Raw genomic sequence first — 27,976 nt, 5'->3', positions numbered from 1 at the left:
TAAAGGCACTGAAAGGTCCACTTTAAACTTCTTGTTCTTTAAAATCTGCAGTATTGCTGATAAAATGTACAGCAATCGTGACTTTAATTACACTCAGGTGACTCTTTACCAGACTGTCGATAGTAATTGAAGACTTCAAGATAATACAATTAAACATCTACAGAAAGTGCCTTGCAAATAAAATAACTTTGAAAAAACTGCAACCCAAAAAAAGCGCTGCATTTGGAAATAAGAGCTGGAGGAGAACTTAAATACATCTTTCCAATTCACACACCATTTAGCAGGTTTAAATGTCTTCCGTTTTGGGACTTTGACAGGAGAGCAGAATTTCTCCGACAGATCTTCAGAATTTCCACCTATTTCAGGATTATTCCTAAAGGACCTTGTTACACCTTTCTAGGATTCTACTCCAGCTGTTGAGTCTTCTTAGCAATCATCTTGAAGACCCATCAGAGAAACAGTTTGATTGCAAAGATCTATTTGTCAGGTTTAATGATGGCTCGGAAAGTTGGGAGTTCTGCACAAATAGGGAGAAAATGTATCATTTTAGTCAGTGAGATTATAGTAACTATAAAAAGGAATCGTCTTTTCAAGAAGAATCTTCATTTAAGGTTTCTTGACAGGTTATAGAGATTCTCTACGAACACTTGAAATACTGAGGCCCTGAGCGTCACAATGGTGGCAAATGAACTTCCCTTTGAAATTGAAGCTTTCAGATGTACAAAGCATGTCAACCTTCAACTTCAGCTTTTCATTTATAGTCCTGCTGCACCAGCCTGTTTGTAATTGTGTGATCTGACAACCTAATTGTGATGCAGGAAAGACCACATCAAGTGCAGACACCTTTAAAGGACCCCTTCCCCAACCAAAGAAGGGTCAGTACCAGCAATTGACCTACAGCTGGTAATTAGATTCAAACCTGACATTACCTGGCAATTCATGTAGCAAAGAGAGTTACATAGCATCGGCTCCAGGGACTACACTACGCAACTCTGTGAGATGCTCATTGCATTACATAAAGCTCACCTATTATTATTATTATTATTAATAACAGAATTTTACTATAGTGCCAACATATTATGCAGCACTGTACATTAAATAGGGGTTGTAAATGACAGACAGATACAGACAGTGAGGAATAGGAGAGGACCCTGCCCAGAGCAGCCTACAATTTAAAAGGTGGGGAAGTATCACACAATAGGAGGGGGATATGGAATGGTTGGCAAGTACTGAGGGTTTTAAGAGACAGAAGAAGACAGGTAGGCAAGTTTGAAAAGGTGGGTTTTAAGAGCTCCTTTAAATGTATAGAAAGTAGGAACAAGCCAAAAAAAACAAGGAAGACCATTCCAGAGAATCGGGGCTGCTCTAGAAAAGTCTTGGAGCTGTGCATGTGATGAGGTTATGAGTGAGGAAGTCATTAGTAGGCCATTGGAGGAGCGAAGAGAGCAGCTAGTGGAGTATTTTTCTATCAGGTCTGAAAGGTAAGTGGGACAAGAACTATGGAGAAATTTGAAAGCAAAGCACAGGTGCTTGAATTTGATTTGAAGGTCAAATGAAAGCCAATAAGGAGAATTGGAAAGAGAAACAGCAGAAGAGGTGTTTAAAGCTATAAAAACCCAACTAACATATCACACATTGCACTTGCTGGTTGCTTGATGATGCTTGATGCTTGGTGATTTAATCAGCAATCCTATCTGGTTTGTGGGACCATCATTGTTTTTCTAAAGGGCATTGACCACAAACACACCTCCAGCTTATGTTAGGACTGCTTGGTCAAGAATGATGAGGTGCTCCACAAACACCCAACATAAACTCAGCGCAGATGGTTTGGAGTGAATTGGACTGTATGTCTAAAAGTAGTACATTGTCTTTCATGAAAATGTATTTTACATTGTAGGCCTGTAATTCTTAGGCATAACTCACCGAAATATCTCCAATATTTATTAAATAATAAACTTTAAATAAAAACACAAAATTCTGTTAAACAAGGGTGCATAAATAAATAAATCAAAAATACTGAAAGCTGTAATATAACTGTACAGTAGCATATATAAATAAATATATATAATTATTTTTTGTATTGAATTAAATAGTTATTTTTAATTTTGAAATTCGCGCCATGCTCCCTTGCAAGCACCGACGTTACTGGGAACTGCCGGGGAATATCAGAGCTATCGCCGGGGGACAGATCGAAGGCCAGAGGATGGGTTCAGACAGGCAGGACGCCGGTGGGACCAGGTAAGTCTTTATTTTTTTAGCTACTGCTATCAGCTGAGCTTCTTTACCCTGAGCCACATTTGGGGTTACGGCTCAGAAGGTTAAAGCAAAAGGCAGCTATTTTGAGGAACATATTCTGCCTTAACACTTTCTTTGTTTAAAACATAATTCCATATGAGTCTTCAATAATAATCTACATTGTAGAAAATATAAAAAAAAAAAATAAAGAAAAAAAGAATGAGATTTGTCCAAACTTTTACCTACCACTGTATATATATATATTTTTTTTTCTTTAATTTATTTTACCCTGGACTAAACATTTGCTCATGCCTAGACTTTAACTTTAATTTTATGTCCCTTAAAGTGGAACTGTCATTAAAAAAAAAAAAAAAAAAAAACACCTTTACTTCCACAGAGCCCTTGATCCCTCCACAGCTGGCTTCGATGTGGTCCTGCCCTGTCCTGGATTCTTTCTTCATCCCAGTGTAGAGGAACCGCCGGGCGCCGCTATACTCTTCCCTTATGCTCGGACCTCTGCTTAAGTCACCTGATCTCACACTGCACAGACGCAAAATTGGGTGAAGTATCCTGTAAATGTTAAAAAAAGAGAGTGCAGATCTCACTTTGCATGCATGAGATCAGCACTTTTTTTCATTGCAAGAAAATCCCATTGCAAGAAAATGCATGAGATTGGGCATGTGCAGAAGGAGCAGCCAGAATCCTCTTGGAATAGATGGCATATGTAACTGAGGAGGCTATAGGCTCCCTCTTAGTCACCACGGCAGTAATCTACCATTTTATATCAAGTAAACATTGTGGTGATAGATCTGCTTTAAGTGCAGTATGTACGCATAATTCATAGGTTTCTCAGTGTGTGCTTTGATTGGTAAAAAGTACAACCCGACTCTCTCCTCTACAATCTAATATGAATGCTGCAGCCAGACTCATCCATCCTTCCCACCGCTCCTCTTCTGCTGCATCTCTTTGTAGTTCTCCTAATTGGCTTCCATTTCACCCGAGAATCAAATTCAAGCTCCTGTACTTTGCCTTCAAATCCCTCCACAGTTCTTGTCCCACTTACCTTTCTGCCCTGATAGAAAAATACTCCCCTAGCTGCTCTCTTCGTTCCTCCAATGACCTACTAATGACTTCCTCACTAATAACCTCGGCTCCAAGACGTTTCTAGAGGTGCCCTGATTCTCTGGAATGGTCTTCCTCATTCTTTTCGGCTTGCCCCTACTTTCCACTCATTTAAAAGCACTCAAAACCCATTTTTTCGAACCTGCCTACCTGTCTTCTTCTGTCTTTTGAAACCCTCACTACTTCTCACCACTACATATCTCCCCTCCTTTTGTGTTCTACTTCCCCCACCTACTAGATTGTAAGCTCTTCGGGTCAGGGTCCTTTCCTCCTGTGTCACTGTCTGTATTTGTCTGTCATTTGCAAACCCTATTTAATGTACAGCGCTGGGCAATATGTTGGCGCTATATAAATACTGTTTATTAATAACTACATTTTGCTGTAACAAGTTATGGCCGATGAATCTCTGACATGGACCCACTGATTTGGTGATAATTTTGTCATTATCTAAGGTAAAGACTTGTTTGTTCCAGAAGAGACATAAAACCTTGATAAAGCTGGGGAACTAGGAATTCAGAAATACTGGCAGCGGGAGAGGTTCCACGCAGGAAACCATTTATTTTGAGTAATTATTTTATCCATAGAATGGCTGTGAGTAATTACAAAGTTATCATCAAATCAGCAGTGGATAAATAAAAACTGCTGCAGTCCATACAAATAGGAGAACTAAAGCAGTTACCGTGAATGACAAATGAAATTGATGATTACTCAGTGTATCAATTAGTTGATGCTGTTATTACCTGACTGATACTGAAATTTTTTAAAGGAATATAGGCTGTTCACATAGCAATGTGCATTATCACTCTGCATGGGGTATTTTATTTAGATTAGCAAATTAGATAAAGCTCTGATGAATTCTACCATGCAATCAAAGGCAAAGAAAAATCATGTTTTTTTATAGGTCCCCCTGCATATGATTGGGTATTCCTAACAAAATGAACTATTGCCACATTCATTAGGCTAAGTGAACCATTCATTCTAGAGTGATATATCACCTTGATAAGTAGACAGCAAATTCCTTCAGTAAGCAGCCCCATCACACCAAATGTGGTATTGATTTAAAGCTGCCAAACTCCAATCACCTTAAATTAGGTCTCCCTTGGTTCCTCCTTACCTAACATACTTAATATTATATAAAACATTTTAATTATCTAAAAACATTTAAATATTTTATTATTATTAATGTAAATCTTTTAACTACATATCACTTGGTTGTGCTGAAATATATGCAATGCAATAATTCAAATGATTACACACTATACTTTTATATATATATATTTAGAGAGGGGAATTGTTGCTATTAGCAAAGGAACTGAATTCTGGAAGATGTAATTATCTGCATAAAAGGACAATAGACTCGACTTGCTGACTTTTTTCTGCAGTGTTACCAGAAAGAAGGGCTATGTAGAATGTCTGTTTTGTTAACCAATTTCCTTTTTATGGCGGTTCTGATTTATGTCCATCTTAGCTGTCGACATATGACCAGCAGATTCTCTGAGACAATGCCGGTCCCTCAACTACAGCCTTGGCAGTCCTCAGGATTTATTAATTATTCTTGTGATCAAGAGGGCTTTATAATACCATAGATAATGACAGATGGCTCAAATCAGATGAAACACATTTCTTATGAACATGCATTTTATAATTATAGAAAAAATATTTGATCATATTTATGTGTATTGCTCTATTTTTATGTTGCATTTTGTGATTATGGATCTCCTGCTTCCTGAAGAAGCAGACTAAGCTCCGCTGAACGCATAGAATTGAACATTCATAGTTTGAGTAGGAGATTGGCATTATGAAATATTTATGTGCTAAATTGTAATTGTACTTCTTTTTAAAATATTGTCTTTTAAACATTTAACATTTAAACATTTATCTAGCTACTTTATCTTCTATACTTGTATTTAAGGGATGCAGCCATCTTGATGTTAATAACCTGGTGGGAGTTACATTAGTTTAGTAGGAGGAGGAAAACATCAGGGAAACCCTTAGTTATGTGATGATGTTCAATCACGGACCTAGGAGCAGGCAGCTGACACAGAAAGAGGATCAGCGAAAACTGGTTTCACCAGCAAGAAGTTCACATATATAGACTAAGTAAGCAGTTTGGCCAAAGTTTTTTTTTTTAAAAAAGGCAGCTGATATATTTTATTTATGATGTCTGAAGTCTGCTTATTAGAAGCAAACGAACTGTAGGAAATCTAAGGGTGTCCGTGAATGCACAATAAAATAAAAAACAACCATTGAAGTTTATCATTAGTGTTTTTATTCCACAACCATATTTCCAATCAACATTTTCACCGCCATTAAACAACTTGATTTAAATAGCAAGGCATTACAAAAGCAGTGATTACATTTGCACAGCTCAGACAGCGATCGGTTCAATTACATTCTAGAGAGACCTTAACCTGATGAAGAAGTCTGGAAGCATCAGAGAGAGGAAAGCTTGCAAATACAATCTGTCTTACTGCAACCAATCAGAAATTATTGTTAAGAGTGAAAACGATTGGCTGTGCAGAGCAAAACAGACAATATGATTTCCTCTCACAAAAAAGCAAAAATGTCAGTATAAAATTGTAAATGGAACTTGGGTAATACAGACCAGGCAATTGTAGCTTGAGATGTCCACTTAATCTAAAAGCTTTGACATTTACTGGTAGTGTTGAAGAATGCCCTAACCCTTAAGCCACCTCATTACTGGTAAGCAAGGCTACCCATCATAGAGACAGACAAATAGGCAGTCAGCTAGCTTGTTAATTGATATTATCTGGTTGCCATGCTATCAACTCTGGCTTTAATATTTTGAAACAATGACCCAGAACAAAAATGCCAATAATGAGTTCTGCCATTGGATTTTTTGATCTACTTGTTTCGGGTCAGTGACTGGGAAAGTACTGCAGCAAGCAAGTCACAATATTAGTTAGGAAACTACAATTTCCATATTGGACATCAGGAATGGCAGCACCCATCTTTCTAGCAGGATAGGTACACTATAAAGTCATGTGTACAATGAATTCCGATCTTTATGCCCCAAACACAAAATAAAAGTCCTCATTCTCTGCATACAACTTGTTGGTTTATATTTCCATGCAGAGTCAGACGGTATAGAAATTCACTCTGGGTATAGACGCCTATGCACAGTGGTTGCAGTGAATAAGTCTAGATTAGTGAATGTGATTTAGAAAAGCATTCACCAAACTCACTGTAACTAATATGTACTGCCATCTATTTGCGTTATTTGGGATTCATCCTGGTAGACATTGGCTCCTAGTAGAAATCAGTATTTGCATATTAGTGTAAGTTGTATCCTATATTACACCAATTATACCACGTGTATGTAGTTTTATAAAGGCTCCGCTGATTACAGGTACATTAAGCTTGGATCAACACTGATATGCAGCAAGCGCAGACACCAAAGCAAAGACATTCCTGTGGCCAAAACCTGGATACTCCCAAGTCATAGAAGTCTGTTCTGCAGAATATACAGAAAATACAGTATAATGGTTTATATTTTACAACTGTAGACGTTAGATGTTCATTAATTCTACTGGTAAGTGATGGGAGAATAAAAAGCTAATGTTTCAAGTTACCGTGGACAGTTCATTTTTTAGAAACTCAGATAAATAGGGCCAAATATGACAAAAAGAAGGAACGGAGGGCACAATAAGATTTCAAATGTAGGCAATTACACGTTTAATATTTAGACACCCCTGTGGAATAAAATTCTGGCATATAATAGACTCAACCGCATCTGATAATGAAGCACCATCATCGCCCGTGCCCGAGGAATGATAAAGTAATTTTAAGACCAGGGGAATTTATGGCTGGAACATTAAGTCCTATGACTAGAAGTGTCCGACGGAAGAACAGTTTGCACTGTACTAAGCAACACAATTTTATATTTCCTACTCAAAGGCAGGTTAGACATGATTTGATGGAGCAATAAAGGTCCAATGTATAGGGGCCTGTGGAGTCTCCTGGGTGGACACTTTTTTTTTTCATACACAGAATATATTTTGTAATCTTTTTGCAATTCTTCTTATTCGTGATTACACTTGGAAGTTAAGAGGAATTGTGTATGTGACAACAGCAGCCTTTGGGTAAATAAAATAAATAAGTAAAAATAAACACTGCAATATCATCATGGTTGGAAATTCATCCAGTTTCTTCCCTTGTGTTAAAAGTTGAACTCCAGACAACTAAGAACGCAGACATAATACATATATATGGTAACAGGTCTACCTACCACATACAAGGATTTGTAATACAACTCTGATTATTTCCTGCTGCAGTTAAGTAACACTTACAGGTCTTGTCCTTTCCTTAACGAAAGAAACATAGAAATCTGCTTTTGCTCTTTTCTCTGCTTCTAATGGAATACACTTTGTTAGCACATGAGCACTGCAGCAGAACTGATTGACTCCTGGTGTTTCTTCTCCCTCTGTAAGGGAATTGCAAGAAGCTGATGTCAATTTAAATTAAATAACTTACACTTCTTACATATAAAATATGTATATATTTAAAGGCCATTACCAACCATGTCTGTTGAGTAACATTGTTCAACAAAAGCCCAAAGCAATGACAAGCTGATAGGCCCAGTTAACACAAACATGCTGCATTGATGAGTGCTGGGTGAAAATTAAACATGCATATAGTGCATTAAAAAGAAAACAATTGTGGCTTCTGCTTTGGTATATGACCAGTTTGCCTTAGGATTACTGGGAGTCAGAGGATACCATTCTGTGTTTGTGTCTGCTCCAACAGAGGCAGGTAATACCCCCATAAGGAGCTGTTCATAATTTCCTAGGCTGCTGTGAATCAACATGAATCTTGTTAAAGCAGCCAATTGTCTGGGTCAATGTGGTACATAATTTACTGAAAATGCCATGGCACCTGCCTTACTACTCCTCTCATGAACCCTCAAGCCCTGATACAAGCAGTGGGCTGGCTCTAGTTGAAATTATGCTATGAAAATTGTCTTGATGGGTGGGTGTCAACCTGGAGGAGGGGACATTTGAATGCAGACTGCCATGGTTATTGCTCACACATGTTGCTTAGGCTCCATAATTGAAAGAGCTGAAATCTAATGAATGAAAAGGGCCAGCCAGGCACAGTGGAAAAGAAAGGGCTAGATGATGCTGGAAATCCTGCAGGTTGGTTATACTTAGGGTCTATCTAACGTGTTGCTGCTTCTAATGCCCATTCTGAGCAGCTCAATATGTGCAATGAAATATTAGTAAGCAATTTCAGTAGAGGAGAGGAGACTGTACAACTGTGCAAGACAGAAGTAAAGTTGGAGGGCAGATTTAAAGCCTTTTTACCCTTGTTGGTAATAGGAGATGTTGGTGCTCCTTATATTCCTTCTTTCTTGAAAACTGAAATGGCTGATTTTGCATTCTGTGACAGGTACACTTCAAACCAGCCGAGAGCAGAAAAAAAGCGGATGTCCTTGTGACTATGACAAGGAAAGACGCTAATTAGGTAGTAAAAGTCTGACAATTATCTGACATTATATTCCAGTGTTACATTTCGGAGGAATGTTCCAATTAAAATCAAACCCTCCTTGTTAAAAATACAGAAACATAACAAATAAATTGTATATAATATTGTATTAAATTAAAATAATAAAGTGAACAGTATTTATCCCAATGAGAAACAACACATAACCATTTATTTATATATGTATAAGTTTAAAGCCCAACTTCAGCCATACATTTCTTACTTTTTAGATTATCAGATTTCCAAACAAGAGATTTTTTCTTCTTGCCTTGTTTGACACTCATTACCTGTGCAGGAAGTGAAGGTGTCCTCCCTAATGGGGACACAGATAGCAACACAATACTGACAGAGGTTGTACACCTTTTGTATTGCTATGTATGTTATCCATGGAGGGGGGTTGTTCCTCTCTCGTATCCCACGTCTATCAAACAGGAAGTGAGACAAAATCATCCAAACCAGAACATAGTTAAGGGTTTAATCCCCTCACCACAATTCAAAACTATAAAAACCGTCATGGTTGGTGTTGGGCTTTAAGTGCGGGCTAAGATGGCTTCGGAACGCTGTAACATTAGAACAATCAGGAGGTAATCCCCAGTGCATTATCTTTTTGGTCGGTCCATGTCATCTATAGCTGCCAAGAGCTTCTGTCTGGCCTTTTTATTTATGTGAGAGCCAAGGCAAACGTTCACCAAGTTGGTTAGCTGCTTCATAGAGTATTCCTAAATAAAGAAAAAAAATAGTTGTGTCATTAGATTGTTATTGATTTTATTAATAAACAGGATTTACTAGGGGGTGCTGAGAAGTTCCTGGCTTTGCCCCCTTCCTGATGAAATGGAGAAATGAGTGTGGGGGCATATTACAGCCTAATATCTTAATATGTAACTGTGCAAATATCAGGTCTTTGCGATTCCTAAAACTGTTTTTTCTTTTAGTGAGAAGCTGTGATGGCAGAGGCACAAGCAAGTTTCACGTCGTTGGAGTTACGGGCCGACATGAAGTTTTTGTTTCCCCAGGTAAAGTCAGCAGAGGACATTCACACTGAGATATCACAAACACTGGGGGTGAAGTGTCCTTCCTACAGCACTGTCAAAACCTGGATATCTCGTTTCAAGACTGGGCATTTCACTGTTGAAGATAAGACCCGCAGTGGGCGCCCCCCAACCTCAACTGACCCGGCAACCTGCAATGCTGTCCCTGAGCTGATTATTGAGGACCGGCCAATATTCGCAAAAAAGATAGCCCAGATACTTGACATCTCATGAGTGCATGTTGGGTTTGTTATCACCACTATCCTAGACATGCTCAAGGTTTCAGCGAAGTGGGTGCCGAAATGTTTGAACAGTGATCAGAAGAAGAAACGAGTTGAAGCATCCAAAGCTGTTTTGGCCCATTTTGAAGCTGCACAGGACTTTTTAGCTAGGTTAGTGCCTGAGGATGAAACCTGGCTCCACATCTATAATCCTGAAACCAAGGAACAGTCAAGGGAATGGCGCCACAATGGGTCCCTGCAGCCAAAAAAGTTCAGAACCCAGAAATCCACAAAAAAATTCATGGCGTCCGTTTTCTGGGACAACGACGGTATTCTGTTGGTGGACTACTTACCTCAGGGCTCTAGTATCACTGGACAGTATTATGCTAACCTCCTGGACCAGCTGAAGGAGGCAATTAAGACAAAACGCCGTGGAAAGTTGACCAAAGGGATCCTTTTTTTTGCAGGACAATGCACCTGCACACATGTCCAATGTTGTGGCTGGCAAATTGAACACCCTGGGTCTCCAATTGGTCCACCATTCCCACTACTCACCTGACCTGGCCCCTTCCGATTATTATCTGTTCCCGAATTTGAAGACACACCTAAAGGGGCAACGTTTTGAGGACATTTCTGAAGTCAAAGATGCTGCTGGGAGCTGGTTTGCGGCCCAACCAAAGGACTTTTATTTGAATGGTCCAGAAAAGCTGCAACTACGCTGTACCAAGTGCATCAGTCTCAGGGGGGAATATGTTGAATAAATGTGGTTTTTCATAACTTTGGCTCTCTTCTTTCTGGGTAAAGCCAGGAACTTCTCAGCACCTCCTCATATATCATAATTCCATAACATAATATGCAATGCTGTACATTAAATAGGGGTTGCAAATGACAGACAGATACAGACAGTGAAACAGGAGGAGAAAAGGACCCTGCCCAGAAGAGCTTACAATCTAGGAGTTATCACACAAAAGAAAGTCTTGGAGCTGTGCAGGTGACAAGGTTATGAGTGAGGAAGTCATTAGTAGGTCATTGGAGAAGTGAAGAGAGCGGCTAGGGGGGTATTTTTTTTATCAGGTCAGAAAGGTAAGTGGGACAAGAACTATTCTTCAGCCTCCTGCTCAAACCCTCTTGCATAATGCAAGACAAACAATCAAGTACCCAAATGCAATACAATTTTGGAAGTTGTTTTACTTATTATAGGACTGGTACTTCTGTCCAAGAAGTTCTGAAGTTAATGTTAAGCTGAAGAGCAGACTTTCCCAACAACAGCAATGCAAAAATGGTACTTGGTCTCTCTTACCCCTACCTGTGACAGGTCCCTAAGGAATGTTAGTTGCTAACAGGTGCCTGTCAGCTCTGTCAAACAGACTGAACCTGAATTTCTGCAAACATAGCCCAGATGAAGGGAGGCTAAAACCCCCAAAACACAATGGAACATTTTCAAAATTCTTTTTGTGGAAATGTAGACTAAGCTGACTTTTCAAGCCGTGCTGTCTTCTCCCCCTTTGATGATTTTTGTTACTAGGACCTCGCTGAAAGATGATCCAAAGACAGTGAGACTGTACCTGCATATCCATGTATGTCCCCTGTTTTCTATGGCCATCTTTATTATTATTTAGTTATTTTGAACAGAAAGTAAGACTCACCCCCCAAGGGGTACATGTATTTACTTGGGGTCCACAACAAACAGTTAGAGCACCAAAATTACCTGTCTCCATTGCAGTTGAAAAAAATCTATTGGAAATGTCAAAACTTGTTTCAAATCTCTTACAAAGTGTCAGAGATGAAATTCTTTCACTGGTAGTCTCACACAGGTTCCTGCATTTTTTCTAGGCTGACATTCACATAATAAAAAGTGACTGTATACAGAGCTCACCCTGTGCTCCTTGATCCAGCGCTCCATGTCATTCTCAGTCAGGTAATAGGCCTTGATGTAAGTCTCCACAAACTCCTTATCAGGAATGGGTCTGATGTCTGTCAACTTCTCCAGCTTCATCAGAAATTGCTGGTAGTCCAGTTGCATCAGAGCTCGCCCTTCATTGCTGCACTTCTTCACATTGGCATACCTAAATAGGACAAAACCGTCTCTATTAGTATATATAAAGCAAGAGGCTAGTGGTCTGTTGTGACATGAAAATTTACACTAATTTAAAGGGCTGCTTTAAACATTTCCTTGAGTGACTTGGGGTTTAGTTGGGATTAAAAAAAAACAATTTTACTTACTTTATTCTTGCTTATCCATCCTTATGAACAATGCTGGACTACTGGTCCTGCACTGAAGGTAATAGGCTAAGGCACTTTTGAATGACATCTCTGGTGAAAATCTACCATTGGTACAGTTATTCCCCAACATTTTACTGGATCAAAAAGTGACAGACTGCTAACAACTATTTCTTTTTTACCTTGGTGTGGACACCTTGTGCTCATCCTTCCCCCTTTATAGAACAAACAGAACGGCCTGTACAGCGCTTGTTTATTCTACGGTCACTAAAAGGAATCACTAACAATCATTTCCAGAGACAGTTATTAAGTGTGTAAACCTGGTTTAAGGCAGAACTACAATAAAAACAAACATAAAATTCCTTACCTAAACTTCCGCAGATCCCTCAGTCCCCCTGGAGCGGTCTTCCATATGGTGCTCTGTACTGGTTTTAGCTTTGTCCCAGGGCGAACGGAGCGCCGGGCGCCACCATCTTGTTCTGTCTTTTAGCTATCTCATCTGATCTCGCACTGTGCAAGATCAGGTGATGTAGCATGCTGTAGTTGTAAAAAAAAATCCCATGCATGTGCACCTATTTTTTTAATTACTGAAAAACTTCTGGGATTTGTGACATATGTTGCCCAGTAGGCTCTGTGCTCCCATTCTTAACCCTTGCCGCGGTAAAGACAGTAGTGGAGGGGCTTCGCCTATTTTTTTCTGAAAAAGGCATTTAATGAAAAGAAAAAAAACAAACAAACCTAATTTTTTCTTTATATAGAAGGATTAACTACCCTTCTATATAAAGCAAGAATTGTGGTGATAGGTCCGCTTTAGGGGGTTGTTATATTTTGTGTGTCCACGGATTCCAAAAGCCCTTTGTTAATAATGTAGGATATAATCCACACCATGATTGTTTAGGAGTGTTGGTATTAGTCATTAGGGGTGTTCACAATCATTGCTAGTTGTTGTTAGTTATGCCATGGCTGTGGCAAAAAAATTCTCGGTAACAAAATGACTGTCAGATTTCCAGGTGCAAAGGAATGTTTTATGAATATAGGATGCAATATCCATCACCTTTCTCAAAAAAGAAATTTAGTTTGCATAATATAAAAATGTTGACAGGTTCACTTTAATGGCAGTTAAATTAATAAAATATGGTACTCACCCCTCCACAAGTGTCCTGTTGGCAAGTCGTATACAGTGTTCCCAGAGGATATTGGACACTGGAAGTGGTATACGGACGTGCTTTGATAGTTCAGACAATTTCTTGTTAAACAATTCGAATTCCTGTAACACAATGGTTTTATGATATTAGGATTAGGTACAATGTCTTTATTAAAAGCTTTTAATGCAACTGTGACACTGCAATTGCTGATTTATTTACTAAAGGGACTTCTATATAAATATATATATACATATATATATATATATATATATATATATATATATATATATATATATATATAAATGCATGTATGTTTATTTGTATATATTCAACTCCATCACTAGATATCCTCTGGGCTGAATGAAGCTGGACTGGGACACGCTGTGAGCACAGGATATAGAGCAGTGTTTCTCAACCTGTATAACATGGATATTCAAAGAACTCCAGCTATAATTACTAAATCCACAGCACACAAATTATTGGTGTGGTGCTCGGTGGGAAGAATTCCTCTTACATTGCTGGCCAGTGACAAGAATGCCACCCTTACAGATAGCCAAAAAGATCATTGGTGTCACTTAAACTGACCTGAGAGGCACAAACTGCTCATTGCTCAAGGAATCCCCAGTAACCTTTGGAGGAACCCTGGTTGAGCAATACTAGTGTACAGTAATGATATAGAAACTGCCAGTGTCATCAAGTTTTATAAGCATCACTGAAGGCCACCTATCACCAGAAGCTCCTGCACTCAAGTGATTGGACTGAAGACTTTGGAAAAGCTGCAGGAAATTAAAATAAAAATGCTAAAAATACAGCAGGGAGGTATTTTGTGGGGAACACCATGGTCTGGCACAGCAAAGCGTGGAGCTTTAGTTCATTTATTTCTGTAAATTCAAAAAATGTTTTCATTCAACCTATGTAACCAGGGTGTAACAAGTTGAAATACCATAAAGTTGCATCACTGCCTTGATACATGAAAGTACATTTTTCTCACTTTCTGAAAATAATTTACTATTTTCAAATGGGCAATTACAGCAAAAGAAGCAGACACAGTTAATTGACTAGTAAATTAGCATACTTATGACTTGGATGTGTTCTTTACTTTCCTTTAGAATCTTTGAGAGGTATTACAGTCTCAATGTCTTTGAAGAATGACAGAAAACAAATACACAATGACAAGTAGAGACTTAAATGTGTGTTGTCTGTTCAATATAAAGATTCCATGTAGTGAGTAAAGGAATTACCTTCAATAAAGCATCAACATATACATTGTGCTGTGACATGATTTCCTTTACATCCCATTTCACGTTTGCCATGAGCACAAGTAATTGCTCATAATCAATAGCCTTTGCAGCTACGATCCAGTAAATTGGCTTGCGGAGTTCACTAGCGGTGGACACAGTCTGCAAAATACACAATTAATGCAATGAGGTGTTAATGCAAAGGAAACTATTTAATGTTTAACTTATTACACATATCAATAAAAAGAAAAATTAGGAAATAAAATCTGATTGTATCTTATATCTTTTCATGTTCCTGGCACCAAACATGTCCTTCAGAGTTTTTAGCTACACCCACTGGCTGCAGCCAAAGCAACGGCAGACAATCAAGTGAGGCTTTTAATGCTCAAATTAGGGGGGGAATTCTGCTTTGAGAGTCTGCAGGTCTAGGAACTGCAGCTTTACTTTAAAGGAATAACACATGGTCATCACTGACCTCCTAAAGAAGCAGTAGTTTGTGTGCACAGCCTTCACTTTTTGTAATGTACACTTACTAACCCACATCGTCAGATTTCCACCTCGTAGGAGTTCTTGCTAAGGGAGCATGTGACCTCCCTTGTGTTACAATGCTTGGGCTGGAGAAGGGAAAAATCAAGACTGGACACTGTCAAATGGTGAACAGGAAAAAGGGAGTGAAAAATTGATTCTCCTGCTACCCTTTGTCCTTTTGACAAAGAAGCTTAGACTGTGTACAACTGGTAAATTTTGCAATGGCGCCATATTGACACTGGTCATTTATTCCTGCTACCAAACGTTGTTGACACCAAGGATTAAGCATCTGTGTAGGGATTTAGGCAATTAATAAATGCAAATGCATGGCTTGCAAGTTGGCTTTGAGGTGATAAGGTTCTGGGTTGAAACATCACCTTAGATACCATCTGTTTGGAGTTTACATGCCATCTCCATGTTTGTGTGAGTTTCCACCCACATCTCAAAAACATACTGGTAAGGTAATTGGCTTCATTCTAAAAAAAAAAGACTTTACACTATATTAGAAACATTTAGTGACATGGTCACTGGACTATGGTCACTGTGTAATATGTCAGTGCTATAGAAATACATGTTAATAATAAATGCGTTGAGGCAAAGTTGCCTATGTACCATCACATTGTCTGTAATGTTCCTAACTGTACCAGGTATCCTCATAAACAGTAGGCAGGTGTCCTGTTCTCAAAACACATACATCAAGCATCCATTCACTGACCTGAGAATAGAACTGTTGCAGAAAAGGCTTTTTAGCTGCCGGCATCACAGCGTCCAGATGTGCCTGCAGAGATTCAAACTGCTCAGCCAGGAAGACCCTGAAAAACAATTCTGCGGGTTATATCAGGTTCACAGAGCAGGGCAGACACATGATTGTACAAAGCTGATGTACCTGCTCAATCAATGGATCACACTGTGCTTTGGACTATAATTGCAGGCTTTGAAGGCAATTGGTTCACAGACACCTATCTAATATGCAGGAGGAAGAAATATCACAAGAAGCAGCTTGGGCTAGGACAGTAAATACTGAAGAACAGCTGGTAAACAGTCTTGTGTTTGATCTGAGGAGACTGGAAGCCTTTATAAACCTAATTTACACTGCAAAGGGATAGTAGTGTTTTACAAGGTAATATTTCATATATGTGGGAATATATATATATATATATATATATATATATTTATTATACAGTATTTATATAGTGCCAACATATTATGCAGCACTTTACAAAGCCTATAGTCATGTCACTAGCTGTCCCACAAAGGGGCTCACAATCTAATGTCCCAACCATAGTCACATATCTTTAATACAGTCTAAGTTTAATTTGGGGGGGAAGCCAACTTAATTACATGTTTTTGGAATGTGGGATTTATATATATATATATATATATATTTTTTTTTTTTTCTCTTCTTGAAGTAATACCTTCTAAGATACTACAATCCTTTTGCAGCATAAAAGTTTAGGTCAGTCTGTAATATATTAAATTAGAAGTGTGCAGTTTTCTCTAACCTGCGCTATGCCAGGATGCATAATGACGCTATAGAGCATTAGAAAGTTGGGAATGCCTTTAGATAAAACCTGTAAAAGATGCTCAGTTCAAAGACACCTTGCAAAATCCTTAGCATATTAATCCTGGCTGACACAGCATGCATGAGTATTCACAACGTTGCTGCCAAATGAGCCCATACAGCCCAGTAAAGAAACGGAAAGCAAGCTGTTAGTGACGTTTATTAAAAGAAAAACCTTACCTTGAAAAAAAGTTAAAAGCTTTTTTAGTAAATCATCACAGAACAAAGTATCTTTATTGAGTGCATTTTATGAAAATTGAAAAGCAGGGATTCATCAGCAGAAAATACATCAAATGACTAAGTAGCAGAAAAGGGCTGGGGCTTAAACAGTGAGAATTCACTGCAACTAAATTAGATGTTGTGCATGACAGCAGGCAACTCCACCATAAAGACCGGCAGCATTACAACCTTGGCATACAGAAAAGTAATATTAGGGATTAAGGTAGAAAGCGTGGAGAGAGGATTACGTAAGGGGTCATTTATAAACGTGTGCTATTCTCTATACATATTTCACGTGCACATTGTGGGTCTGATGATATGATGCAGATTCTGAATAAATTTAAGGTAAGCTGCAATTCTTTATATGACATGATATTTGTGATAGCACTGTTTATCAAACTTAAATTGTTAGGAAAAGAATATATATATATATATATATATATATATATATATATATATATCTATTCCCAGTTTGTAAAAAATAAGGTTGAATGTAAATAGATACCAAATTTTAACACTGAATGGCTAAATAAAGAGCCCACAATTATTTAGCGTTGATGCTTTAAAAGCCTTTACAGCTCACTATTTTAATGTTAGCAAAGTTCTCAGGCTCTAGAATTGTTTCTGTCACTCTGGAGATGCACAGCGATCACATATATGTAATTTACATGCATGTGTTTGCATTCATATAACGCTTAGTGTGTCTTTTTTTAAAAATTGCCATCAGTGCTTTTTCTTTATAAGCCCACATTTACCATCACTAAAGCACAGCTGTTTTAAAGATAGGAGGGGATTCCCTGGCTCATCCTTATTTTATTTAGGAGACCCGGCAGTGTTCCCTAAGACTTGGAAATAAGCTCAGCTCGATGCAGAACTAAGCAGAGATATTCAAGACCAGTTGCTCTGCCATGGAAAACTGTTCTGATGATGCATGATGCTGTTTTGTCAGCAGAGGTAATAAAGAAGCAGATGGTGGTGAGGGAAACAAAATGCACAATGGTGCCATGATCTATGTACCTCTGAGATTCTTTTATATTCTTCTACCAATGCTCATTATTGTAAATAAATTTAAAAAAAGCATTGCAATGTATCTTAAGTAATATGAATGCTGTAACTATGGAACCATTTCTTTAAGGTATGTGAAGGAAACATTTTCTTTGTGCACCCTTTGCACCAGTGTTTCTTAACCAGGGCTAAAGGACAGGTGAACAAGTGAATAAGTGGCATTGCGTCTTTGATTTATATGGACAAAGCATACAACTCTGTCAAATATGAATCTAGGGAAGCACTGGCGTTTAATAAATTATGGTAAATGCAAAGAACATGAAGAAGAAACATACCGCTCTTCTTCAACAAAACCTGATGCAGACAATAGCAGTCCTGTAGTGAAAAGTCCAGGAGTCCCCAAGGGTATTTGCTCAAGGGATCAAAGAGAACTCTGGGTTTGGAGGAGAGCTCATTCATGCGAACTGTTAAAGTTGCATGACCAGCTCCCCCTACAATCCTAAAGCTCTCAATTCATCAGAGAAAATGATGTGGGGTTTGTTGTCTAATCACCTTAGCAAAGCACAGACTAACAGAGATTGCACATCAACTATCAGGTCTCCATCACCCCTCAGTGAAGCTTGGATGAAATAAAAGTGTTAGACTCATAAAACGCGCTGTTTTCCCTGTGTTGGTCATTGTGGAAGACATATAGACTGAATGTGCACACTGCTGGCTGGCTCATGCTGAATACACCTAACATGAGGCAAATTATATACTCACAGGGACTCCGTAGCCACCACTCTCTGAGAAAGTCCATATAGAGTATTACTAGATGTGAGGACCACTAGATGGCTGAGATGTGGACTTGGTACTTTTTCCTTTCTTTCTTCAGATGGTGCCATTGATCCAGCATTTTCACCAGACACTTCCTAAAAATAAATACAGCAGATGGAATGGAGTCTTAGCTAATATAATACAGCAGGGTAGACAGCCATCAAACAAGAACATAAAAAAGAAGCCTTACCTAAAGCTGAACTCCAGGCAAACCGCTAAAAAACAGGGTAGAGGGGCATTATGACTGGGAGGGGAAGTTAGGTCTTAGAAAGCAACTAGGCTTTGCTTCACTGCTCATGTGCGAAAAATAAAAAAAAAATAAAGTGCAGGATCAAGCCTCCATGTGAGACAAACAATATTCAAGGAAATACGGAAATGTTGGAAATGGTTGTCTTATTCCCAACGCGTTTCACGTATGGCTTTCTCAGGGGAGGGTAGTGACATAATGGGAATTTCAGAGTATAAGTTGGGTATGAATCTTGAGGACTGAGGAATGACAGAAAATCTAAGATAATGGAGAGGGCTTTAGAGGAGAAGCTTGGGATGCCTATTCTTGATGGAAGATGTTTGATAATTCATATCCTAGAGCAGGTTTAATCTATAATTGCAAATGTATACGAAATATCTGAAATCCAGGAGATGAGAGGAGAAGCAGAATTTGTGTGCAGAGACAGCCCAGCTAAAGGGCTTGTCTGAAAATCCTATCTTAGCAAGCTACAACCTTGAGCCTTTGACATTGACCTCCAGGATAGGAAAAATACAAGAGGGTTTGTATTCTTATTTGAATCTTTATATGCTTTGTTTATTTTTTCCAGGTCCAGTGTGAAACTTTCCTTTTGTGTAACAACTCCCTGTATAAAGACCAGGCACTGGTAATCTTAATACAGAACCCTTTCTCTTGTTTTGCAGGGTAATAAGTCTTGTATTTGCCCCGCTTCCGTTTTTTGAAGGCAGCTATAGTGTTGCTGGTTCCCTTCCAAGCCGCTGCTCTTTGCAATAGTTTTGTATAACAGTGATAATATTAGTAATATTTTACTGTTGAGGAACACATTTAAGTGACAGTTTCTGTCCCTGGAGTTCAGCTTTAAATAAATAAATCACACTGCATTCATGTAATTCAGAATGCAAAAATAAAAGGCCTTTAACGTTGAATATTTCAGTTTGGGGCTACAGATAAACATTCAGAATGATATTGCACCATCTTCAATGATATTATTAAAGTTAAGAGTGCTTCGGCCTTAAGGAGTTTCTTTTAACACCCAAAGAAATGACAGAATAACACTGCATATAACCCAAGGACATCTTCAAGAAATAAAACATCTGTGCAGCTAAAACCACAACATACATTTTATACACACTTGTCAAAATCTTACCAAATCAATGAGACTTTCCTGGATTCTGCTTAATGTTGTTCTGAGCCGGCTGCTACTTAGACCAAGCCCTGTGGATTCATACTAAAATAGAAAGGCAGAATATCAGTGAAAAATGTAAGATACAATAAAAATGAAGGAAAGACCATAGACCAAGGTAAAAGCTTCCTACAGTTTCTTATAGTAGAGACATTTATATCCACGGATATTACCTAATAATAATTTTGAGCTTTGATTCACTGAACATTAACACAGCTTCACATATTTATTGCTTGGAATCAAAACCTAAATCCAGCAAGACATTTTAAAAATATGAATTGTAGGAGTGAAAATGAAAAGCAGCATGTGCTGCAAATCTCTTTGTAACATTGACACTGTCCCTGCAGGCTTATCACTCTGGGATCTGGCACTGTGCCCCTGTTCTAGGTTGAATGACATTCAGTATTGTTTAATACCACTACCTATGAGCACAGGAAGTCATGGTCCCACCCCTAGGGACCTGTCTGCAGGGACTGGCCCAGACTCACGAAAAAAAGAGAGGACAGTGCTGCTGTAAATATATGGAACAGCGGGATTCAGGACCTGCCCACCGCTGGAGGAAGAGAACCTGAGACATCATGCCAGTGGAGAGTAGGCTGCAGGATTTAGGTTACAGTGATTAAAAAGAAATGGAAGGGGGTCATTGAAAAGCTGGAGTTATGTTGTAATTTTCAAAACTGTGAGCAAAGGTTCTGCAAATGAATAGTAAGAACCAGTAAATTGTGAGCTGTGCTTGGTGCTGATCTTGTGTTTTTATACAGAATATACACTTTTTCCATTTGCTGCCCCCCCCATCACTAGCAAACACAGAATTAAAGCAAAAGCAAATATGAGGTTCCACATTCCATTGCAGGGGATAAGGCATTCAACATCAAAGAATTTTTGAAGGTTGCAGTTCTTTAGGAAATCACCAGAAATTTACTTCTTCTTGTGCAGGCTTGTCACAGAACAGCAACTCAATGTATTAACTCTTTGGCTTGGGGTTCAATTCTCTAATTTTTCACACACACAATAAAACCCGCATTTTAGACCTGAGGATTACTAAAACATTTTGAAATAAAATGATGGTAGTTGCACATTTATAGGTCACATTTGCAAAATTATCAAGCCTATTTTTTTAAGTAAAATATAATGAGTTTAATTGCACACAAACAATGCAATCGCCAATTTTTTTTGGAAAACATCATAGAGACAATAGAGGTTTATTGACTCGTGGTGTCTTCCCTAAGACTAGACATATCGAGCTTCATCTGCTACAGCCAGTCTGCGATCTGACAGCAGTATACCTGGAAGTTGCTAAGTAAAAAATAAATATACTGGATCAGAAATGAAGAAAAAGTACAACATACCGTATCATTTCTTCCAAAAAACGTGTAGACGGCATACAGGTAGTAATCAAACAGCTGCGACATGTAGTGAATCACATCAAAGGCAATGGGCTTCAGGATAGTCATCATCTGCATATACTTTCCTTTACAAAAAAAAAGAAGAGGAATTATTTAGAAAATAATACTAAATACAGATGGGGGAGATCACTATTTTAGGCTGGATGTGACTGTAGGGTAGAAAAAGCCATTTAAGTGAATATAAAATCTTAGGAGATTGAAACAGAGAGATCACTTAAGAAGCTCTCCAGGGTCATTATGCTGATCATTTTACAGTCATGATTTCTTGCTTTATCAGTGTTGTACCAGTGGTAAATTGGAATCTTGAAGGCTGACTACTAGGAATACAAATACTGTATATTTAAAGAAAAGGCAAAGTATATATCAGGCAATTATAGAAAAATGCAAATAATGGAGGATAAGGGGCAATTCATGTAACAATTTCCACAATTTCCAAAAAAAAAAAAAACAAAAAAAACATAAAAAGCTGATTACAAAGTATCCACAGCATAAAATGGGTCAACCACAATGAAGACCCATTCACACTTTTGTTCTGAGTTAGCACATGGGTAAGGTGCTTCATGTCATAAGTTGGGATGAGTTAGGGCAGTACATTCACATAGTTAGGAAGTGCTTTACCACGTGTTGTGATGTACTAAAATGCATTCCCCCATCTACTCTTGGGAGCTATACCAGGCTTTACTCTTCTCACAAATGTGTCTGTGCAGGTCAGGTACTGAACTGAATGGTCACAACGATAGTTGTCAAATCTCATATATTTAAATCAAGCTGCCAACATGCCCATTTAAAGTAGCAAAAAACAATGTCTGTAAGTGGGACTTTTAAGGCAGTCTAGACAAGAACCATAACTATATAAAAAGACAAAACTTTATTGTAGCAAAGTATAAAAGTATTCACATAAATCAACACATAGGGGCCAAAATACCTCCATATAACACAGTGATAGGTATAGTAGCAGACTCAGAATAAAACCATAGTGCTAAATGTGCTAGTAGAAACTAGGTAAGTATAGTTGTTTAAGATACTGTGACACTCCTGACAATCCAACGCGTTTTGCAGATTTAATCCGCTTCCTCAGGGATTTACATGTACAGAGCGTCAAAAAATATGAAACCACTAAAACACAATACAAATAAATATGAAATTATAATCTTTTTTCTTTTATTATCTGACTTTTTGCAGAGGAGGTAATGTTTAGGTAGGGAGTTGAATAACATATTAGTAAGGTTCTGGTGATTCTGCCAGTAAGCTGAAACTCCTGTAACATCCAGACCTCGACATGCACTTATCCAAATACATGGTGCCTTAGCCATTTCACATGCCTCAACTAATAAAACAGACCTATGAGCACATTTTTAACATTTAAATAAGATACAGTTAACCCCTTTATATATGTAAAAAAAATTATTATTTTTTTAAATTTTTGTGAGATTGAAAGACATGAGCAGAAGCTGGAAGAAGAAAAAAAAAAGATGGCAGGACCTAATGGACTCCTAATGCAGATGGTTTGAGGGCTTTTCAAAAGTAAAGGTAAGGTCTTTCTTTTATGAAAGTTTTGATTCACGGGTCACCAAGCAGACTGAAGTTCAACTACAACTGGTCGAATCCAAAATGTCTATAAAAGACACCGAAGAGCAGCAGAGCTGCTAGGTGTAGGGGATTTGGTTGCCCAGAGAACACAAGTGAATCCTACTATTATAGTAGACGGTCCTGTTTAATTTCACACGAAAAATGCAGCAAACATGTCTTTCCCTAAAAAGACAGCTTCAGACCTCCCCCAATGACTGCTTTGCTTGTTCTAATAACTGTAATAAAGTAAAAACGTAATTTAAATTTCAGAATTCAATTATGAATATGACAGACTGTGTTTACATTACCCGCTTGTCAGTGTTTTGTGTGAAGGTCTTTGAGGCACACAACATAAATTAAAAGAAGCTTGTACAAGATAATTAATCAGACGCAGGCTTCTACTTACCAACAAGCTTTATTACGTTGAGCGTTGTGTTGGTAAGGATTGGTGCGTTCATCTTGTTCAGGCTGTAATCTGATCGCTTCCTGCTGCGGAGGGTCTCTTGCGAAACACTTCATTAAGACACAAAGAGAATGAGTGAAGATCAGTATTAGTATGAGTGATTTTCTAATCTTGAAGGAAAAAAATCCCAAGACAAATTACCCCTTAAATGTGTGAAATTACTCATAGATATGGGAGGGCAGACAGAAGATCTTATAGCCACATAATCACCCCAAACAGCACATTACCTGGTAGTCTAATAAGGCTTTAATGACGTAATTATCACAATGGGGGTGATGGGATCAACAGGCTGGGTGAAATTCTGTTCTGTATTATTATCCAACCGCTTGCATATACTGTATATTAAATAATATCTAAACCTAATTTTATTTTTCTGCTTTGGTTAGAAAACCTCTGGAAAACAAACCTCATCAAGTATTTATTGTTGTCTATTTCCCCACTGGGGAAATTCTCCCTTTCTAGTTGTCCCACTACCTCTGTCAACAGGGCAGAAAATAATGAGAAATACAAAATGTTAACACTGTTGTCTGAGCAGAAGGTATGGGGAAGTTGTCCCATGAGGACACCTACTCTAGGAAATAATGTTATCTGTATTCGGACAGAGCTAATAAGTGCAATCTTCCAGGCATTACCACGACTTTAAGGATCTGTTTTAGAAAGCAGAGTACACTGGGTTAGATTAAGTGGAGTTACAGCCTCGCAATACATACAATAAAAAAACTACCTCCTGCCCATATATTATATAGCCTGCCTTTGTCACAAAATAAAACCATCTGTGTAAAAAAACAGCTAGTACTGTAGCAGCCATTATGAAGAGATAGATCATATATTTGAGTCTTGCGCATCAAACATTAACAGGAATTCAGATCTATTCAGACCATCGCACAGGAGCCTTTAGATGTATTCCTGATCAGTGTTTTCCCTAGCCCCTTTCAGCCAGGCGCACCACCTGGCAGTTTTCAGCAACCACCCGGCTGTATTTAGGTATTTACTGAAGAGTTGGGTACAGTTGGGTACACAATACAGGGGCCGCCACACACCTACAGTTTGTTCCCAAAAAAAATTCTGGGTTGAGGACTGCTTATCTTTCTCCACAACCAATACTTTTTTTTTTAATTTTTACAAATTGCATTTAACATTTTTGACAAATAAATAAGAAGTAAACATTGATCTGGTCTATAGCGTGTGAAAGAAGAAGTGGTTTAAGCCGGCAAACAGTTGTAGTGCCTGTACATTATTATTAAACTGTATTTATATATTGCCAACATATTATGCAGCTCTGTGCAATAAATAGGGGTTGCAAAAGACAGTTCTGCAGAAATAGGGAGAAAATGTATATTTTAGTCAGTGAGATTTTAGATACTACAAATAGAGATCATCATTTCAAGAAGAATTTTTACTAAACGTTTCTTGACAGGTTATAGAGATTCTCTACGAACATTTGAAAAGCAGAGGCGCGGAGCTTTACAATGGTGGCAAGTGAAATTCACTTTGAAAATTAATCTTTCAGATCTGTACAAAGCATGTCAACTTTCAACTTCAGCTTTTCATTTACAGTCCTGGTGCACCGGTCTGTTTGCAATCGTGTGATCCGAGAACCTAATTGTGATGCAGGATGCCTTTAAAAGAACCTTTCCGGAACCAAAGAAGGGTAATTTCTAGCAACTGTCCTACAGCTGGTAAATAGATTCAAACCTGACATTGACCTGGTAATTCAGGTAGCAAAGGGAGTTACATAGCACAGGCTCCAGGGACTAAACACTCCGCAACCCTGTGAGATGCTCATTGCATTACATAAAACTCGGGTATTATTAATAATAAACAGTATTTATATAAGACTAACATATTACGCAGTGCTGTACATTAAATAGGGGTTGAAAATGACAGATGCAAACAATGACAAAGGAGAAAGAGAGGACCCTGCCCAGAAGAGCTTACAATCTAAGAGGTGGGGATAAATATTTTTATTAATCCAGTCCTAAGATTTACAGCTTTACCAGATGAACAGGCTGCTCTGATTTTCCTCTGCTTTTTTGAGCTCTTCGAGGCAGGGTCCTCTCCTCCTCCTGTGTCACTGTCCTTTTTCATCTGTCATTTGCAACCCCTATTTAATGTACAGCGCTGCGTAATATGTTGGCGCTATATAAATCCTATTTAATAATAATATTAATCTGTTACTGGGCAGTAAAAGAGGAAGCAAGAGACAAAAAAAGGAGTCTCGGTTACTCTGCTTTCTCTTACTGTCAATATTGCAATACAACTAATTGGCTTCTTGTGCTTTTGATTCCTCTCCAAATCTGCGGTATAAAGTCTGCAAGAAACAATTCTTCCAGTGTAAGTTCATTGTAAGTACAAATATAAATTATTATTATTAAACAGGATTTATATAGTGCCAACATATTACGGAGCGCTGTACATTAAATAGGGGTTGCAAATGACAGACAGATACAGTGACACAGAAGGAGGAGAAGACTCTGACCCGAATGGCTTACAATCTAGTTTTAATTATGTTATTTATGCCAGGAGTGTAAAGGGGAAGATTTTGTTAAATCAAACTACTAATTGTATTCCTCTCTAGCCATTGTATGGCTCTTCCTGAGCTATGTATTAGGCCAAGCATTCAGCACAGGTTAGCTGGTAAAGTTATGAATATTCACCTTTTCGATGGCACATCCCCTGTCTGCTCATCCACATAATCCCGCTTTAGCTCCTCCGGAACGTCGCTGTCACTGTCGTACTCCTGATAAGCACTTTTCTCCAGCTCATCAGATTCATACTGTGAAGACACAACACAAGGAAGACACTCTCATTCATTTTTTTCCAGGCCTATCTGTCATCTTTGTGGTTTATTTCAATCACAGCGGAAAATGCATTTTTTTTTTCTTATAGCGATCCAGGAAAAAAAAAAGGTTTTCCCAAGTCTTCAGACATGCACAAATATTAAAGCTGCCATCACCGTGATAATGGCTGCCACACACTGAGCCTTTGCAGTGGGAGAAGTAAATCATTCATCTCAAAAATAATGCGTGATACATTCAACACAAAGGCGCAATAAAACAGCCGACGGGAAAGGCTTTATCAATGTTTCAGCCCCCTGTGTTCATCTATACAGAATGTTTTCTAAAGATGGCACAGAAGATGACAATGAATTTCACCTTCAAAGCCTATTGTGTTAATAGCAAATGCAACTTAACTGTGACAACTCCTAAATCCTAATTTTGAAGTGAGTAGGAAAGCACATGCATGGCCTGTTATTTGGTACTGCTTGGCAATGCAGAGGCATTATAATACTTTACCAAAAACCAAATGTAATGGTCTGAACAGTACCATTTCATGATGATATTAAAGAGGACCCGAACTATGGACAATGTGCCCAAAAAAGGTAAGCAAAGGGCAAATGACTAGTCACTAGTATTTCCTGTGGTCTTCCTGAAGTTGACCTTTACCTATTACTATGCTTTGTTCTGTACTAGTCTGTTTTTTCTGTCTCTTTATATAGAGGCAGCCATACTAGTAAAAAAGCAGGACTTTGCTTCTTTATGTCAGGGCTGCTCTTTTGATGGCAGGTGGGGTAATTATAAATGATATGCAAGAAATGTGTTAAAATGGTGAGGAAGCCAGGAGATTTCTGCACTACTGTTCCTCCGGTGTAGCTTACACTCCAGAAAGGAAGACAGAGAGAATAACTGTAATGGCATAACCAAATCTCACTCCAGGTCTTGTGAAAGACACCAATGCCTTAGATAATCTCACACTACAAATAAACTAAGACAGAATACATAAGGAGCTCGAGTGAGGGAGAGAGGAGCGTGAGTGGGGGGTAGAGGGCGGTGAGTAGGGGAAAGAGAGAGAGCGAGCGAACGAACAAAAGGGGAGAAAGCGAGCGAACGAGCAAAGGGGAGAGAGAGCGAGCGAACGAGCAAAGGGGAGAGAGAGAGAGCAAAGGGGAGAGAGCGAGCGAGCAAAGGGTGGGGGGGGGAGCGAGCGAACAGAGGGTGGGGGACAGAGGGAGCGAGAGAGGGGGAGAGAGGGAGGGGGAGAGCAAGAGGGGGAGAGAGGGAGCACAAGAGGGGGAGAGAGGGAGCGTGAGTGAGGGGTAGAGGGCGGTGAGTAGGGGAAAGAGGGAGCACGAGTGGGGGAAAGAGGGAGCACGAGTGGGGGAAAGAGGGAACACGAGTGATAAAGGGGGAGAGATTTTTTTTTTTTTATTCTTGCTGTTTATAAGCTATGAATTTGCAGAACGATAGGTTTATTTTTAAAGCCGTGAATGTGACATTTACTGCAGATGT

General features: G+C 38.6%; 1 protein-coding gene across 1 annotated transcript in view; it reads right to left on the bottom strand.

Annotated features, from left to right (window-relative positions):
• Positions 1-5,603: 5,603 nt before the first annotated feature.
• Positions 5,604-27,976, bottom strand: part of VPS50 (VPS50 subunit of EARP/GARPII complex) — a 135,431-nt gene continuing 113,058 nt past the window's right edge. Inside the window, exons 19-28 of the mRNA XM_072412872.1 lie at positions 26,345-26,463; positions 23,631-23,737; positions 21,599-21,720; positions 20,214-20,294; positions 18,787-18,935; positions 15,955-16,051; positions 14,715-14,873; positions 13,474-13,595; positions 11,985-12,174; positions 5,604-9,578 (exon numbers count right to left, since the gene is read on the bottom strand). Of these exons, the coding sequence (XP_072268973.1) occupies positions 9,459-9,578; positions 11,985-12,174; positions 13,474-13,595; positions 14,715-14,873; positions 15,955-16,051; positions 18,787-18,935; positions 20,214-20,294; positions 21,599-21,720; positions 23,631-23,737; positions 26,345-26,463 (1,266 nt within the window). The 3' untranslated portion in view covers positions 5,604-9,458. The remainder of the gene's footprint in view (positions 9,579-11,984; positions 12,175-13,473; positions 13,596-14,714; positions 14,874-15,954; positions 16,052-18,786; positions 18,936-20,213; positions 20,295-21,598; positions 21,721-23,630; positions 23,738-26,344; positions 26,464-27,976) is intronic.

The sequence above is a fragment of the Pyxicephalus adspersus genome, chromosome 5, assembly GCF_032062135.1.
Source record: "Pyxicephalus adspersus chromosome 5, UCB_Pads_2.0, whole genome shotgun sequence".
NCBI lineage: Eukaryota > Metazoa > Chordata > Amphibia > Anura > Pyxicephalidae > Pyxicephalus > Pyxicephalus adspersus.
Note: the sequence above shows the minus strand (reverse complement) of the source record. Positions and strands in the feature narration are given on the sequence as shown.